Source organism: Orussus abietinus, unplaced genomic scaffold (genome assembly GCF_000612105.2).
Source record: "Orussus abietinus isolate OABI.00-Male unplaced genomic scaffold, Oabi_2.0 scaffold73, whole genome shotgun sequence".
Taxonomy (NCBI): Eukaryota; Metazoa; Arthropoda; class Insecta; order Hymenoptera; family Orussidae; genus Orussus; species Orussus abietinus.
Genome location: NW_019394248.1, coordinates 26,870 through 44,875, shown reverse-complemented (window position 1 = coordinate 44,875; position 18,006 = coordinate 26,870). Strand labels below are relative to the sequence as shown.

The window sequence follows — 18,006 nt, the reverse complement described above, 5'->3', positions numbered from 1 at the left end:
CGTTATAAGGTTGTACATTTTCTGGGTCAATTGTAAAATCCCGAAATTCAGAATTTCATTGCAATCGGTATGCACCGAGGGCGCAATTTTTTACGAATATTTTTAACGGTACCGACTGCAATTTGGCGTTTTATTTTCAGGGGGGGGGGGAAATCCGATTAAATTCTCGCCCGATTATCGCCGCGCTCGATTATTAGCGACCGAAAATCTGCAACCGGGGAAAATTAAAGAAGAAAGGGAAGTCGTCTATTTCTGATAATTCGTTTTCCTACTAATTGTCAGCTTCTTCGTTTCGATCAATTCGTAACAATAATTCGTTGCAACGAGAAGGAAGGCAAAACCGGCCCGGGGATCGACATCGTCGGGGCACCCTTCGATTCGAGAGTCGGCGAACGACAACTGTCGGCCTATTAAACTAATTGACTGCGCAGTATGTCGACACCGCAGTCCGTACGCGTGTATCTCCACGTGGACGCGCCTCAATAAGTATACCCGGGTAAACCCTCGATGTGTACCCTCGACACACATCGATTACGACCCCCTCGCGCAATTTTATGCGCATCGTCGCCTCGCGACAAATGGCGACGCTCCGTGCCTTCTACGGTAACCTTTGACTTTCGAACTACGCTCGACGAGTAATCCGAAAACCCCCGTTAGTTGCTCCAAATAAATTAATTGGTCCCGGAAAAAAAAAAACCCCGTGAAATTAACAAAATACCATTCACCGGACAAGAGATGGAACCAACACGAGGGCGATTCTAGAAATGCAGGAATGTTTAAACAAAACATTGCATTTCCCCGGCTTTGTCGATTAAAATATTTACGGAACGCGGATACGCGATTTTGGGGGGTGATAACGAAAGAGTTGGGCACGGATGGCGATGGACATCGAGAGGGGTGCTCGAGGTGTTAGTCACGGACTCCGCGCTAACTAGAGGGTCCGCGATGTCGATCTCCTCGGGTCGGTCGCCGTATGTTCGCGCCATCGCGCGACTCGTCTCTCTTTCATTCGAGAAGAGGCCGAGAATAATTGGCAGGGGCCCGTGACGATATTTATTGCCCGGAGGGGCGGTGGGAATCATAATGGGCCACTGGTCGGGGTCCGCTGAAAACGGCACCGGCCTCTTTTGCGGTTCGTTAAACGAGCCTCCCCGGGGGGCGCGGGACCCCCACGCCCCCTATTTATTTATTTTTCCCACTTCCACGTCAAGGAACGAACGAAAATCCTATCGACTTTATTTGACAGAAGACGGAGGTGCCGATGAAGCTTTTGAAATTCCCGAAATTTTATTTTTCAAACAAAGTCTTGTACTTATCCCGAACGAAGACCGAAAGACATTTTTTTTTTTTTTCGAAAAATGAAATTTCGCGAATGTCGAGAACTACGTTAAGACCCCCACGATCACGTATTAAAGATTTAGATTATTCGGCGCACCCCGATTGGAGAAAAGCATTATAAATATTTTGACGTTTTCATACGTATAGAAGGGACCCTTTCCTGACACTTTAACTTCGGGTCACGATCGAATCTTTCGCGATCGAGCACCTAGAATCTTATTACCGCTAATTACCGAGTTCCGAGGTAATCGGACGAGAGGCGTGCGTGGGTGCACGGAAAAGTAAGTATCCGCGCAGTTGGTTCGCCCACGCATCGCGGGACGATAATAACGTTCGGTAAGTACGTGGACGTAGTTACCCCTGAGGTGGGCCGCTGCCCAGCGGCGCTCGAGCGGTGGCCCCGCCCGCCGCGCACGCTTCGCGGCTCGTCATTGCCCGGCGCCGCGAGAGGGACGACCAGAGGGCGGGGTCTGTGCCAAGTGCAGCGCAGGGAAGGGTCTTGCTCTCGCGAGCACCGAGGTCTTGCTCAGATGTTCCGCGCGTGGACGCCCGTTCGTTTCGGATAACACCCCCGGCACTCCCCGGCCGTCGCGCCGGATTTTCCCAACTTTTGAGACGAGTCCTCGTTTTCCACGATTCTTATAAATTAATATCGATTATTACCGATTCTTATCGACTCGCTCGTTTCAAGGGACTTGGGGTACCGGGGGTGCGGCGCGTCGACCTGGAGATCCCGCCACGTAGAGGTATGGCTTGTAATAAAAATCTTTCTAAATTTGACTTGAACCGTTAATTGTTTAAGTTAAATTACGATGTTTCGGGGCGGAGATTTCTCGGCTGAGATGGGGTGATTTTTTTTTCTACCCCACGAAGTAAATATTTTACTCGGTAAAAAATGAATATCTTCCTTGAATTTATTCATTCGTTATTTAAGGTGTCACTCGAAAGAATCATTCTATGTACGTGAAACGTCAAAATATTTATGAAACTTTTCTTTAAACCAAGTGCACCAAATAATTTCGAACATTGACACGTGATTACGGAGGTCCTAACGAAGGGACTCAGAAAATGTCCTTTTCGAAAAAAAAAAAATTTTTTGTCCGCATTAAATTCCGCGATGCAATTTGCCGCATGCAAGTGTGCCCTTTGGAGAAAAAAAAAAATCACCCCCGGGAGGGTCCCCCTGAAACCTGATCGAGACTAAATAAATTGATACTCGATTCGCGAGGTCGAGCAAACTGGTCTCATGGGGTTTTAGGGGGTTTCGTCTCTACGGGGTTGCCGATCCGCGCCCCGGTGTCAAATAAACATCCTAAACTGTTTGTGCATGAAAAAGTACACGGCCCGAAACAGGGGCAAGACAATTTTCCAAACGACTTAACGCTTCCTAATTTTCCACCCCATCGCGCGACGTTATACATTTTTTGTTCTCGTTGACAAGCACAAAAAAATCACAAGGAGGTGTTCCTTCGAAAAGTATGAATTCCAATTTTAAATTGGATCGAAAAATCGTTAAATACGAAATGAACGACATACCTAACGTGACAGTACCGAGGTGGTATTAATTCCTATCCAAAGGAAGTTATTAGGCTTTCTTTGCTCAAAACCGACAATTCGAGCCATTTATCGAGAATTCGGAGCCACAGGTGACGTCCAACTCTCTCGGATCCGTATAAAAGCAATTCTAGAAGTTTTAACAAGTTTTCCGCGTCGCTGCATTCGGGGCTCTCGACGATCGACCGACTATCGAGAAAGGAGAACTCAGTCCGAGCAATCCATCGACCATTTCCTATTAATTCCCTGAAAATCGAGCCCGAAGCCCGTTTAATTTCCCCGGCTCGACAATGGCTGGAAATTTAATTTCCCGGATTTATTTCACGGGAGGAAAAACCGAAAAACGATATTAAAACACGTTCCATTAATATAATTGACGGTCTTTTTTCTGGGATGTGTTCCTCCGCCATAAATATTAAGGGCTAAGCGCATCTCGTATAAGAGATTTCCTTGTGCTCGGATTTCCGAATGAAAAAAGAATTCCTATAGCCCGGGGCTAACAACGAGCGCGTATTCTGCGATGCAATTTAATCATTAACATTATTACTCGGATAACTCCTGAAACCACCTGCATTTAATCTTTTAATCCCCTTGAGGGATTCCGATAGCCTCAGGCGGCGAATCGTTGTTTGGGATCGGTCCTGCCACTCCGGATAATAAAATATGCATCCTCCCGTTTGTCCCCGCAGAAAAATGTATTCACGATCTGGACGCGAAATTTCACTTCCCTCGAGAGCCGGTAGCCCATACACGTCGCCCAATTTTCTCCCGTGGCGACGATATTTTCCAGCCGTTGTCGCAAATTTATTTCCTAATTCGGCACATACTTCTTGCTTTTATACGAGGCATCCTCCTACCATTACCCGCGATACAGGTGCAATTGCCGCGATAACGAGGAAAATCTATCGGGAAAGTTGCCCTTCGGTCGGAGAGAAAATTTCTTAAACAAGGAAAAGGAGGGTCCAAAAATGTATGCCAATTTCTCAACCATATTTCGAGGTTACGTCCTTTCGAAAAGAGTCTCTCCGAGGTCCTGGGAGCAGGGATCGCGATAAATCATTCAGCGTTTCGAGAGACGCGTACGATTACCGAGGGGCGGGTAGCGTTCTCTTGGAGGGGGGCTTAAGGGGGACGAAGAAGCGCGGAATGTATGCAAGGGGGTACGGAGATTTAACAACGTTACAATGAACGAGCGAACGAACGCTCTCTCTCTCCTCACCCCCGGCGGCAGTCCCCCCCCCCCCTCCCCGACCCAGGAACGAGAGAAACGAGGAAGCGAGGAGCGCGCAGATTGAATTGTAAAATAACCGAGAGGGGAACAATGCTCTCCGCTACAACATTGTGTTTGCATTTAAATAATCTGCGAGCCCGGCTACGCTTATTCCGCGACTCTATCTATATATACGAGGCCCCCCTCCGGCCGCGTTTCGCGAATCGCTCGCGGATTGGCTCGAGAGAGGGCCAATCGATGCGAACCTCTGGCGCATCCTCGAGAGTTCCGCGACAAGGCACTGCACGATTTTTTACCGGAAAATTAAATCTAAGACTTATGAAACATCGAGGTCGTACCTTTACGGTCATCCGAGAGAATTCCTGACAGGGTAAAAATAATTGGACAGTTTTGTCCGCATTTCACGACGCAGGGAATTTAAAGGAAGCGTCAAAATTATTTTGTTATTACTATCTTATTACAATTATCCCGCGTATCGTCGACGATCGACTTGTCCAGGAATTGTCCGGGATAACCTAGAAGACTATGGTCAGCGGAACGCGAACGCAAGTCGTAAGCGATCTAGTAATTAATGCGGTCGGTCGGTGAGCGGCAAACCCCTTGGATGGTCCGACAGATTCCGGGGCAAGTCCCAGCAGGTCTCGGCGAGTCGGAACCGGGCAGGGCATTGTTTCACGGTGGATGAGAATTTAATTTGCACGAGCCGGGGCGGCCGTGGGTGGATCCGATGGGTGCTGCCTTGTTTAAGCGTGGGAGGGGGTGTCAAATTGAATTACCCCCCTTGCCGACCCCCCAGGGACATTTGCTGGAGCGGCGGCGCGTCAGGTCACCTGCGTGTTGGTACCGCCGCCACCCACACCGACGGGCCGCTCACCTTCACGCGGGCGTTTTCAATTAAAATCAACACCGGGAATCTCTCGCTCTCTTGCTCCCTCCCCGCTCCGACCGTCCTCTTTCCCTCCCTCGCCCCACCTGGATACGCCCAGGAAAATTCACCGCTTTAACGGAGCCTCCGAGGCGCGTTAAACTAATGGAGGAATACGCCTATGCCGGAAGGAAGAGGTGTGCCCCCGGAAATGGGCATCTCCTCTTGGACGGTCGACAGAGTGCTTAGGAATTTTTATGAACTCGTGGAATATTTTTTTTTCAATACGTTCTCGTCCTCGGCGGAGGATGACGAGGGCTAATTCGAAATTAGACATTTATTGCAACGGATTTGTAATTAAAACTGCGGAGGTCGAGATGGTGCTTAAGAATTTCTACGAATTCTCATGATGTAACGTCTCGAGGTAGGACGGTTCGAATTAAAGTATTAATTACCGCGAATTTGTAAAGCGGAGGAATAGCTAAGAAGGAGGTGAACAAATTATTTCCAACGAGTTCAAAATAAACCTAGCGATGTTCGATTAAAATTCGGGCGGTCGGAGCAATTTTATGAGTTCCTTTTCAAATGGATGGTCGACTCACTTTGTTTACAGCAGTAAATCCTTTGTTGCTCCCAAGCGGCTGAATCGGGTGTCGGGCTGCGACGAGACTCGAACTATCCATTTGCGACGAGCCTTGATGAATTTTTCACTCGCGACGAGACTCGATTAATCGCGCTTTTTACTTTCGACGCAAATTCTTAATCCCGAGATCGAAATTCCACGACGCCACGCCGACGAGCGGCGACCGAGCCGTCGACGCTTGACCTCTAAGACGGTCCGAGACGAACTAGGCCCCTATACTCTCGCATTGGGCCCGCAGCCCGCATTCCAGAGGAGTGGGAGAGCCAATCGCCGGCGTTCTCGGAAACGTAACGTCCAAATGTTCAACACTGGTCGTAACGTTTCTACATATTCAAATATTTTTCCCTCATCTATAAGAATAAGGTGGAAAACGATCAGTTGGAATTTGAATCAGGTGAACGAAGGGACGTTTCTCTTGAGCAAGGTGCAATGTTTCGTAGGTGGACGTTAAAACTGCGAAAAGAAAGCGATCTAATTGCGCCTCCCCCTGGGGGGACGCTTTGATCGGAAAGTTTAATTTCGCCTTTAGGAGTCCCTCGGGACTTGCTTAATCGCCGCCCAATAGGTAGATAATTAAGACGCTCTTGGAGGATTTAATCACATTTTCGATCGGCGAACTAGTTTTGGCGTTTCCGGTCGCGCCTTAATTTGCGGATGATATTAAACCTTAAGCGATATTTCTAGATGATATCAGAGTTTAACCAACACTTATAGATATCATCGAGCCTTTATCGATATCAATATGCTTTTCCAGAACGGAATGGACGGTCCAGCGGTGCTTTCGCTGCCTCCACTCGCGTCACAAAAGTCGACGCCGTCTCCGCAACCGCAAGCTCACTCTAAACCGAACCAGGTATCGCAACTTTTCCAAAAAGTCCTCGCAAATTATAAACGAATTGACAAAGAAATCATTTGTCCAACGGAGGCCTCACTTTTCCCGAAAAAAATGCATGGAAGTTAAAGAGAAGAAAATGCCGAATATCAATTTTTAAAAATTGCTTTAAATCGGGAATTTCTTGCCGTTAAAATTCTCGGGGGTATCGCAGCCTCCGTTTCGTCGAGAGAGCGGCGTTTTAAGATTTAAGGGGGGAACGCTTCCGAGAGGCGCGTGGTGCATCTAAGCTTTTAGGAGTTGCAGGTGGGCACGGTTTCTCTCTACGGGATCCACATAGTGTCGCTGGTGATCGAGGACCAGGAGAGGCTCTGTCTGGCCCAGATCAGCAACACTCTACTCAAGCAATTCAGTTACAACGAGATCCACAACCGGAGGGTTGCCCTGGGCATCACCTGCGTGCAGTGCACCCCGGTGCAGCTGGAAATTCTGAGAAGAGCAGGGGCAATGCCGGTGTCCTCGAGACGGTGCGGGATGATCACGAGAAGGGAAGCCGAACGACTCTGCAAGTCCTTCCTGGGAGACAATGCTCCACCCAGGTTAGACGCGATGCCGAAAATTGACGATTCGATCGTCGCACGCAGACAAATAAACTGGGATTACAATCTGAGCGGTTTAATTTAATTCTTTATTTTATCAAAGTACAAGGGCTCTTTACAAAACTAAGGATAGAGAAAAATGTCCATAAAAATTACAGACTCCCCGAGGACTTCGCCTTTTCCGTGCACCACGAGTGTTCCTGGGGATGCAGAGGTGCGTTCCTTCCGGCGCGGTACAACAGCTCGCGCGCCAAGTGCATAAAGTGCGCCTACTGCGGCTTGTTCTTCTCGCCGAACAAGTTCATCTTCCACTCGCACAGGACTGGCCTCTCGGACAAATACGTGCAGCCCGACGCGGCGAACTTCAATTCCTGGCGTCGGCACATGAAGTTGTCGGGGAACCCGCCGGACAAAGTGGTGCACGCATGGGAGGACGTTAAGGCGATGTTCAACGGGGGGACGCGGAAGAGGCTGCTGTCGAACCCCGGGGTCGGCGGCGCCGGCCCCGCCAAGAGGACGCGCCTCTCCCCCACGGCCCCCGCTTCCGCCCCCTTGCCGCCTCCCCTGGCGACGCCGCCGCATCCCCGGGTGCCCCCATTTCCTGAGCTCCCCCTGCCGCTCTCGACCAACATCGTCGCCGATTATTTTTGGCACCAGCACCAACAGGCTGTCGTCGTGGCCGCCTCCAAGGATCCCGCCTTCCCGTTTCCTTCGTACGCGCTTCCTTGGCTGGCCAAGAGGGGGCCCGTTCTGTTTCCAGGTAAGTCAAGGAATTACGCTACCTTCGGGGACTGAAAAATAAAACGGTTCATTGTAACAAGTACCGTATCGAATTTTTTGACGGCAAGTGAAATACATGGGCCATAATTTTCATGATTTATTTGTTAACTTAATTTGGCTTGATTTTTTGAAATGGCTGAATTCTTCAGGACCCCTGCCCCCGCCGATAGCGCCGGGGGCGACTGCCCCGGAGACGTTGCTGCCCGCGGCGGCCGCTGCGGTAAACGTCCCGCTTCATCAGTCGGCCTTCCGGCCGGTTATCAGGTCTTCGCCGATTCTGGAGAATTCTGGACCGGAAGCCCCCTCCAGGGCCTCCGCCCCCGGCAAGGACGGAGACGAGGACGAGGACGAAGACGACTCGGACGACGAGGTCGACATAGAGACGACCGAGGACGACGTCGCGACGCCGACGCCCAGGCCTCCCCCGGAGGTCGCCAGGGGCACCCGCGAGGACCGACCCGGAGGCGATTCCCCCCAGTGCTGGAGCCCCCCCAGGGAGACGGTGAGTCGAGACTCGCGTCGGAAATCCGATATTCAAGGGGCACTTTAATCGCGTCCTCGTTAAACTAGATCGCCAGAAAATGTAGGCGCAATTTTTTCTAAGAATCCCAAAAAACTGGCCAACAAAGTTCAGCAAGGATCGGAAAGTGTAAGTTTAATTCTCATGGAACCGGGAACGATTTACTCACGAGGAGGCCTTAAGGGTCGGCGTTCTCGACGACGCCGTTCGGCAGCCACGTGGCCATTGTCGCCCGATGAAAACGGACTTTTCATCCCGCCCCTCGGCGACATTGTCCGCCGATTATTCGGCAAACAACTTGACACTCGCCACGAGTAACCCGCTACAAATATGCTGCACCTCTGCCCTCGAGGACCCCTTAGAGAAGAAAGAAGAAAAAACACTCGCCAGCAAGAGCGTCGCGATCAAAGATGACTCGCCGAATGTAGGGGAGTATCGACATCGAAAATCGATCGTCGAAACGAGTCCAGGAAATAATTCTCATTTTTTTTTTTTTAATCACCGTTGATGGTCGTTCGAGCGAGTTGACCCGGGGAGGCCATTTTCTTGCAGGGCGAGTCGCCTTTAGTTACAACATAAACATACACCCCGTTATTAAGCCGATGAAAAGGCGCGGAACGATGGGAAAGGAGATCCGGTGTCCCTTGTTCACTATTAAGTGATTAAAAGTCGGGGAGAAATCGATCGATCCCTCCGAACGTCACTCGCCTTATCGATTTCTCGAAACCCTGATAACGCTTTCGACGATGAATGTCGCCTATTTCTTAAAACGTTCCTCCACCTAATTAAGCTTAAAAAATAAAATTTTCTTCATTGGGGTAATTAAAAAAGAAGGGCCTAAAAATTTCGAGCTCGTTTTTCCGAATTTTTGGAAAGCGTAGCGTAGTTGAGAGTCCCTGTCAGGTGGTACTCGACCTCCCTAGAATTTGCTCTGCGGTTTGACTGCTCGTGTGGCTGCCCTCATCAATCGGGATAATTATTGTGTCAGTAAATACGCCGGTTGCCCGTTTACGCCGACGTGTAAACGTCTGCACGTCCGCGTTCTCGTCCACGTGGCGCATAACGTAATTAAATAAACGACCGCAACGAATCGCGCGTCGACTCCGTTCGTTTTCACTTACGTCCCTTAAAAAAACCCAAAAACCGTTCCTCCCAGTTTCATGAAATAAATTAGCCGAATATAAACGCGACGATTTTTTGAGTCGACCGGTAGACATAAAAACGCGGATGAAGACCTCGATTAAAAGAAAAAAAAAAATGAATCGAATATATTTGCAGGGTTTTTTCTAGTCTACTCTTTAAATAGCGATTAGAATCAGTGATTAAGAGAACTCGGACGGCCGGGACGAGACTTCGCATCGAGAGAATTATTCGAGGATTACCCTCGAAAAGTGTAACCGGTCGAGAGCTCGCATATCCCCGGGTCGGAGTTTCTCTCAAAGGCCTTAATCGTTGCCCATCGTCGAGCTGGCGTACCCTCGTGTGGGACTCGTCCCGGGTTAGGTGAAAAGGGTCCGGGACTCGTCCCGAAGAGGCCGGGATAAGCCGTCAGGATTGCCAGACAGCCCTTCAATTCCCCTCGTCGGTGAGCGCGTTGAGTAGGTCGGGGGTGGGATTTATTTTGTGTCGGCGACCCCCGTGTACCCTGCGTGCCCCACCTACGCCACCTACGCCACCTACTCCACCTACACCAACCTATGGACTCCGGTCGCGTCCCGAACCCGGTTACCGTCAGTCTATTGCGGTAACTAAGTAATCCCCGAACGTTATTCGCAGTGATTTCTCGCTAGGCTGGACTCGCGTTTTCGCTCCCTGCGACATCTGTATCCTCTTCTCGGCCACCCTGGCTATTGTTCCCGGAACCAGGACTCATTTTCTTCGAGATCGATCGCGTCCATCCAGGGCTTTGTTCGTACCGATACCTCGTAACTCGTCCTAAAGGTCTGGTTTGGCTAAACCGCCGAGGTAAACGATCGTTTACGGACTGAGAAATTCGTCACTTTTAAGGAAGGTAATACCCTTCGGACAGGTGCACTTCCGGTCGCCCTTCCGTGCCGTCACGTATGGACCCGAGCAAAGCTGGGGGAATCGAGGAGGGGCCAATCCGACGCGTTTAAATCAAGGAACGACTGGTTTAGTTAGTACAGGGCCGAACTTTTAATTGCACCTCCGCCGTCTGGAGAGCCATTATGGACAGATAAAGGGCGATCCAAATCCCGGGGAGAACGTCGAGGAGAGTCGAGGGATTACTTCGTTTCTTTCCCGGAGCGTGACGTTTCTCCTGGAAAAAGTCTCTCCCGTGGTGCCCTGAATCGCGCAAATTAATCGAACCGATCGAACCGATCGAATCGAGGGAATCGCTAAAACGGGGAGAAAGTTCTCCGCTATCTCCAACCCTTGATTATTCCCCTCTTCTCGATTCCACGATGCCTGACATTTATTCCCCGACGTTGCTCGCCATTAATTAAGGAACGCGTCGACATTTTTCGGCCCTACGTCAAATGTCAGAAGCTGACATTTCCTGGAAGATGGCCCTTCGGGACGCTGTGATTAAATCGACTGTGCCAGCCTGATAGTGTGCGCGAAAAGGCGTCCACTCTCGCTTTCCTGACACAGTGCCATTTAGGCGACAATTCCGCGACATTAAAACCGAGAATTTCTGGAATTATTGCAGAGTCCCGGAAAGTAGAAAAATACTCTGTCACTTTCGGGAAGAGGACTGATCTCTTTTTATTCCGATCCGTTTCCCACCCACGGTCGAAGCACGAATCGATTAATTGTAGTTCGCGATTTGACGAGACTGCTTCCATCCGACTATCCGGCGGATGGCGGATGCGAATAATGGAGGCTCCACTCGGAACCGAGGGCGGTGACCGTTGATTCGATTATAATCGTTGGACCGACTGGCTCCGCCCCACGATCCTCAAATCCAATCCAACTCTCGTGGTTTCGTCCGCTCTGCTCTCTTCTCGTCCCGTTGCCGTGACGTTGCCGTGACGGTGCCGTGACGGTACCGTCCGAAACCACTTCGGACTGCATCGGACACGCCGGGATCCAGCCATGTCTGAATTCGTCCGAAAACGTTCTACACCCTTTCCCTCGATTTATTTCCTACGAGTTCATTTTACACGCGGCTCTTTAATGTGAAGCGAAACCTCTCAATCAAAAGACAAATTACTTTGGATTTCGCGCCATTAACGAGATTCGGTCGCGAAAGGGGAGGAAAAGAGACGAGGCACCTCTTTCGCTTCTCCGATCTGTTTAACCTAAGCGTCGGTGCCGCATTCACAGCTCGAATCGAGCCATTAAATGCAAGCATCGGACACATAATGGCCGGAAACTTGGGCGAACATTCAGCCCGTAAAAGTGCGACTTTGCGAGCCGCGAAATACGGCCAGGTAACGAGTCGCTCGAAAGGACGGCATCGTGGATTCCCATTTTGCTCCGTTAACGGGAAAACGTTGCGAAGCGACGAACGCGGATGAATAAGGAGAGTTTAGAAATTGCCCGATGCATAAAAATCGCATAATAGCTAGCTGGCTTAAGGTGAAGTAAAACGCGTCGAGAAATTTAATCGACGTTCAATGTCCTTAAAAAAAGTCTTATTCGAATCGACCGATTCGAGGGGGATTTCGTTTCACCTTAAAAATCCATTTTTCTCTCCGGCTAGAGGCCACTTTTAACGAAATAACGAGAGTAATCCTCTCACTTCTAACTGCGACGGAGGATCGTTTTTCGACTCCATACGTGAATTATTGATTACATTTTGCAGAATTACGCCCGCAGCCCGATGCAAATCCCCGGGGATTAAAAATAGCAAATGCCCCCGCGGGTACTGCGGAAAATGGACGCCCGAGATGGCATAAAACGTTAAGAGGAAAATACGATTTTTACCGAATAACGATGCGCGGATGATGAAGGGACAAACGACGATATCTTTTCATAAATGTGAAACGTGCCTAATGTAAGGCGCTTCATTTATTAAATATAAACCGTGGAGGGGCAAACGTTTATTTTTTACACCTGCCATTCCATTTCCACTAATTTCAGGAATTCCCCTAATTTATGTTTATTGGCGTGTGGTTATGTATACCACTAATTTTCTCAGAGTGGGGCCGGAAGACATAAGATTAAACCATCGGCCGGCAATCCGACGTATTATAGATATCTGGAGTATAATCAATTCCCGACATAATCGACTGCTGCCGGTTAAATCAGCGAGCTGGAAGCGATGGAACTAACTCGATTGCGTATTAACTTTACGCAAGAGTGGGTGGGCCCCCTTGTTCGCTCGATCTCGAATAATCTCAATTTCGGCTCGCATGCATCGCGAATTTTCTTCAAAAAGTGCCCTTTCCCGACCACCCTTCGACTATACTCCTTTCTGCACATATACACCTATGTTCTACAAAAAAAAATATATATATATAAATATTTTCCAACGTGTGTATTCTTTGGCACGCGGCGAATTATCGCGACCCGGATTAATCGTGGAAAAGGTTTTGGTGCAAATGTAAATTTTATGACCGGAACGATAAGGAAAGATAACGTGAAATAAACCGAAGTACGTCGTCGCTCTCGTCTATGAAAAATGGCATCGCGAGGTCGTATTTACTTTGCCCTATCGCATCGCGACATTGCTGGAGGAAAGACCATTCTGTTACCGCAAAAAAAAAAATGAGGGAGTTTTTCATTCGGTGCAGTCGACTGCATATTTCCTGCGTTATCATCGGGTCGCCGAGCGGGAACCGTAATTCAAGATGGAAGAGGGACGTATTCGGTCGGAAGCGGGAGCCGGTCGGTCGTTTACGTAAAATCCATCGTCCCGCTCGCTACAACTGTTTCGCCGTAATCCTTTATTGGATCAACGGGGCTGGAACAATTGAGCCGGCCGTAACGCGGAATGGGCGCTGCGGAGCGACCGCGCCGGTCCCCGTTGCGGTTCCGGTCGCGATCGGTGTTTCTGCCCAGGTCGCCGTTTCGTTACACGGAGATCTGCCCCGAATCGATTGTGGTTCCCGTCGCGGTTTACATCGCGGTTTACATCGCGGATCGAGTTTGCCCGATTTTGATTGCGAGTCATATTGCAAGATAGATCGCGAGCCGCGTCGCCGTTCCGGTACAGTTGCAATTTTTATTCGAATCGCCGTTACGTCGTATTCCGATCTGCCCTATTTTCTCTTCCACTTCAATTGGATGACGCATTTTGTCCGTTCGTGGTTAACTAAGTTCGAGTCGCGTAAATTGGTAATTTTAATCGCGATGGATATGAAAAAAAGTGGTCATCGTCGTGGGGATTAAAATCTCGAATCATCTCGCGTTATCCTCGAGATCCGACCCGGGTCGAGGAAAGAGAACTCGGATTCCTACTTTGCCGGATGAGCGGAGTTACAAATGGGAGGACGCGGGTTTCATCCGCAAGCGGAGAGTCCGCGGTAATCTGGCGGTGATTCAATGCCGCGACGGTACCATCTGCACGGTACGTGCCTCACGTCCCGCCCCCGCAATAATGACACTCGTGTAAGGATAACTGCCTACATGCCTCGAATGCACCACGTACTTAGCTCCTATCGATCTCGGCCTTAAGGAATTACGGAGACAGCCTCTGGGATTGCAGCTGCAGCTGCGCTTACCGATTAACGATAACCCCGTCGTGACGTTCTCATCGTCGACGTCATCTTCCTCTCTGCATATAAAAAATGCATTTTTTTAACTGTCATCTAATTTGGATAATTGGACGGGATTTAATGCGTTATCGCGTCTTGTCGGTCGAACGATGAGCGAGGAAAGGGTTGGACGAGCAAACGCATAAGTGCGTACATAATTCGGCAGACGGTACGTACATACCGTAGGGACAGTACCGAGGCATAAGGCCGGTAAACATTAATTATCATCCTTCGGTAATGACTCGTGACTCGTCGGGGGGACCGATGTTTGAGATAAAAGTTTAATGCCGTTTGGGATTTCGAGTAATTATATTTTGTGTGTCGAGGACGCAACCCCTGGGCGTCCATTGTTGAGCGATTCGATAAGGTGGGGTCTAGGGGGTGGATTGATCGCCAAGACCCCCCATGAAACTTTTTTTTGTGCAAATTCGTTGCATCGACATAAGCGAAAAAAATTCCCCTTTGTGTTCAGGGATCCTTGGATTCTATCATTTAAAACAAAGCGAGAACAAGGCATTGATAAAACGCAAAAAGCAATCGAGAAGAAATCTTGTACCTGTGGTACAAGAATTTCGAAAAGGGATGCAAATTTTCGAAAAAAAACTCTTCAAGCCTGGCAGGTGGTAGCCAACCCTTCCCGAGGCCGACTTTTAGGGTTGGTTAACATATGCTCCCCATAACACCATGTAACCCCAACATACACGACCGTCTCTGAAGCGATAAGGGTTCGATTCGACTCGAGTTAATCGATTCGAGACGGTGGATCCTCGAACCACACCATATGTCTCCCAAAACCATCTCCATTTTTTTCAACACAGATTTATCGCCTTTCGCGATATAATAATTTTTTTTTCCCAAGTGTTGTCCATAACAATACATATGAGGGAAAAAATGAGGCCATGTAAAAAAGCGTTCATTACGAATTCCAATTATCGGAGGTAAAGGCTCTCCATTGAGAACATTAGAGCTCGCGTGTCTATGGGGGGCGACTTCGGGAGGACAAATGTAATCGTCGATTTTCCGCGTTACGTGACGTCGAAACCGCTGTCGTACATTGAATATTTAATTCCCCACATCGATGCGATCGTTACAATCGGTTTTAACCGACGTTTCGAGTCTCTTATCGCTCGACGTGCATCTCGCGATTCTCCGGCATCGCGGCTCTTATCTAGTCTGCGAAATGAGGTTCCACTCAAAGAGATGGAGAAAGAATATCCTATGTAATAAATATCCGGTTAAGGTGTTACGAAAGGGTCATTCTATATATATATATTGAATCTCGTCCTCGGGCACCGAGCCAGAAGGGCTCCATTTATCGGGGAAAAATCGCAACCGGAGCTGTTGCCTCTAAAAAATGCAGAATCGCGTGTCCGGCCTCGCCTGCACTTTTTTATCTGCACGCAAGTCACGGCGACTTCAACAAAACGCAGATACGGTGATTTCTTTTCGCGACAATTGCTCCTTCGTCAATTTTTAATCCCTTTATTTTTAATAATTTTTATCGCCTTCCTCTAGCCTGGGTGGATACGGTAAAAATTCAGGAAATTAGGGGACGATTACGTATCCGTTGATTAATTCCTCTCGAGGGAGAATGGATGAGATAAAAGTGGATTTTAATCGCAAGATGACGCGAGAGAAATTAAGAGACGATTAAATCCCGAGGAAAGCGTTCCTTTTTTAGGAAGGTTCAAGTAAACGTGAAAACCGACAAAATTGGGGCACTTCCGCAGGTCGATTGCGGAGAATCGACATTCGGAGCTCTTGAATAAATAATCCTAATTGACTTCCACCGTGCGGCGCATTAATTTAAGTAATTTCGCGATCGCTATCGAGGACGCATTAAATAAAGCACCGTGTCCGGTCGAACGAGGGCCGACTTCCTTCCGAAATACATTAGAGATCGAAACGATTTCTGAAACGAACCAAATACAGTCCATCGGTCGATTGGGTTAAACGAAAAAAATTTTTTTTCCTGCGGGTCTCAATGTCGATTTTTCTCTTTCATTTCCGTAGGAACGAGAGGCTGAAAAGATCGCGGAAGAGGCTGCGGCCTTGCGCGACGTCAAACCGGAACTTCCGCCTGCAAGAAGTCCGGAAACCTGGCACGGTGGAGCTTTTTATCGACACCTAAACCTGCTGAAAGGTACGCCCAGTACTTGCAAAAGTAGTTACCATTTACTTGAGTATTTGAGTCAAATACCAATTCTTTGAATTAACCAAATATTTCTTTGATACCGTTCAAAAAAATATCTCTTCGGTTCAATAAATTTTTTTTTTTCTCAGGGTAAATCTCATTTCCCCTGATTGTCCAATTTCTCGATTCTGACATTATAAAAAGTCAGCACAAAGATAAGAACAATACCCGTGAAATCTCCCCTCTAGGAATATTCGCTAGAAATTTCGCTTGCGCGTTTCCGAAGCAACCGTCTACTTAGACGTCGCTAATCCGAGATTCGTCCGCGGCGCGTCAATTAATTAGAGTAATTAGTCGAGACTGGAGTGTTAACTGCAGGTGCGGGGTGGGGATTCCTCTTCTCGCCCTCTTCGCGCCCTCTTCGCGCCCCTGCTCTGTCGGTAATAACTCGCCCGGGGGTGAGCGGTTGGTGGTGGCGGGTGGGTGGCGCATTCGCAGGGGGCGGGATTTCAGCTGCGCATGTACAGCCGCTCGTACCGACCGAGGCTTAAGAGGATGCGAAAGTGGCATCCGAAAGCTGAATCGTTCATGAAACTTTCTTACGAATTAAAATTTCATTTTATATAAAAAATGTTGAAAACATCAATAACAAAATTAAAAGAGAAATTTCACAAGGGCCAGGGCCTTTTTTGAAGCCTCCACATTCACGTTATACGGTATGAAACAATTCGGTACACCCAGTTCGGAGAAGTTTCATAAACGATACCTCTGTGACGGCACTTTCGTGTCACCTTAAGTTTACCGGTACATATCGCTACCTCAACCGGGGAGTACTTTATTAGAAATATCCGATACGCTGAACCAGAATTCTGGTACCTTTAACTGGAATTTATTTTTAGTGCGGTCTAGAGGGTACTTTGCCGCTATTCAACCGCCGATTTGGAGTCGCGTCGCGAAAACGCGTATAAACACCGACCCTACCTGTATTCGCGACGTCTGACGGTCGAGAGAGGGAAAGAGGAAGAGGAAGAGCGAGATGGGAGATCGATATCGGTCGGAGGATTGGTGGTGGGACCATTCAGTACCGACATAAGCCGGAAATAACGAGATAGGTGCTGTACCTTCGCGGTGAATGCGAGCGCGGCGCCGTTTGAGTTACGTACAGTCCCTTGGGGAAGTCTTACGAGGGTTCACCTGTTAAGGTGATACGAAAGGAGAAACGGAGTAACCGAGAAACTTAATCGACGTCAATAAAATGATATTCATATGTACCCTTTTTCGCGGAAACGCTATTTTGAATACTCAAGTGGTGACGGATTTCGGATGAAATTTCACACGAATCGATACACTCAATTCGGGGAATACTTTCGCGAACGATACGACCCCTCGGATGTATATAGGCTGACTCTTTCGTATCACCTCAATGTCAGGTAATCCGCTACGATTGATTCCAGGTGGCGATTCCGAGAGGGCAGCCCCCGACTGTACCGCATGCCGTCCACGTGGGATCTTCTACGGGCCGTTGAATAATCCTTCGGCACCGACAAATTAATCCCCCGTAATTACGCGTAATTAGGCGAAGCAAGCCCTGAATAAACCTCCGATCATTCTGACTCGAATCGAATTATCGTCTTATCGTCTTATCGTCGCTATGGACGTCGCTTGCGTCGCATAGCCGATCGACGCTGAGTTTGACATTTTAGAACGATCGGTCTTAGGGGACAATAGAGAAAATCGCGATCCGAAATGTCGGAAGGGTCACATAGCGATTAAGCCGACGCGAACTCTAGTCAACACTTTCTTGCACGGGGAAGAAAAAAAGAATAGTTAGGAAAACCACAATT

General features: G+C 48.7%; 1 protein-coding gene across 1 annotated transcript; it reads left to right on the top strand.

Moving 5' to 3' along the window:
• The first annotated feature begins 5,153 nt into the window (after nucleotides 1–5,153).
• Nucleotides 5,154–17,714, top strand: LOC105695030 (SKI family transcriptional corepressor 2). The gene is given in 6 exon segments (XM_023433492.1): nucleotides 5,154–5,185; nucleotides 6,736–7,062; nucleotides 7,221–7,822; nucleotides 7,992–8,344; nucleotides 16,042–16,195; nucleotides 17,638–17,714. Coding segments are annotated over 6 exon segments (1,545 nt in total).
• The last annotated feature ends 292 nt before the right edge of the window (nucleotides 17,715–18,006 follow it).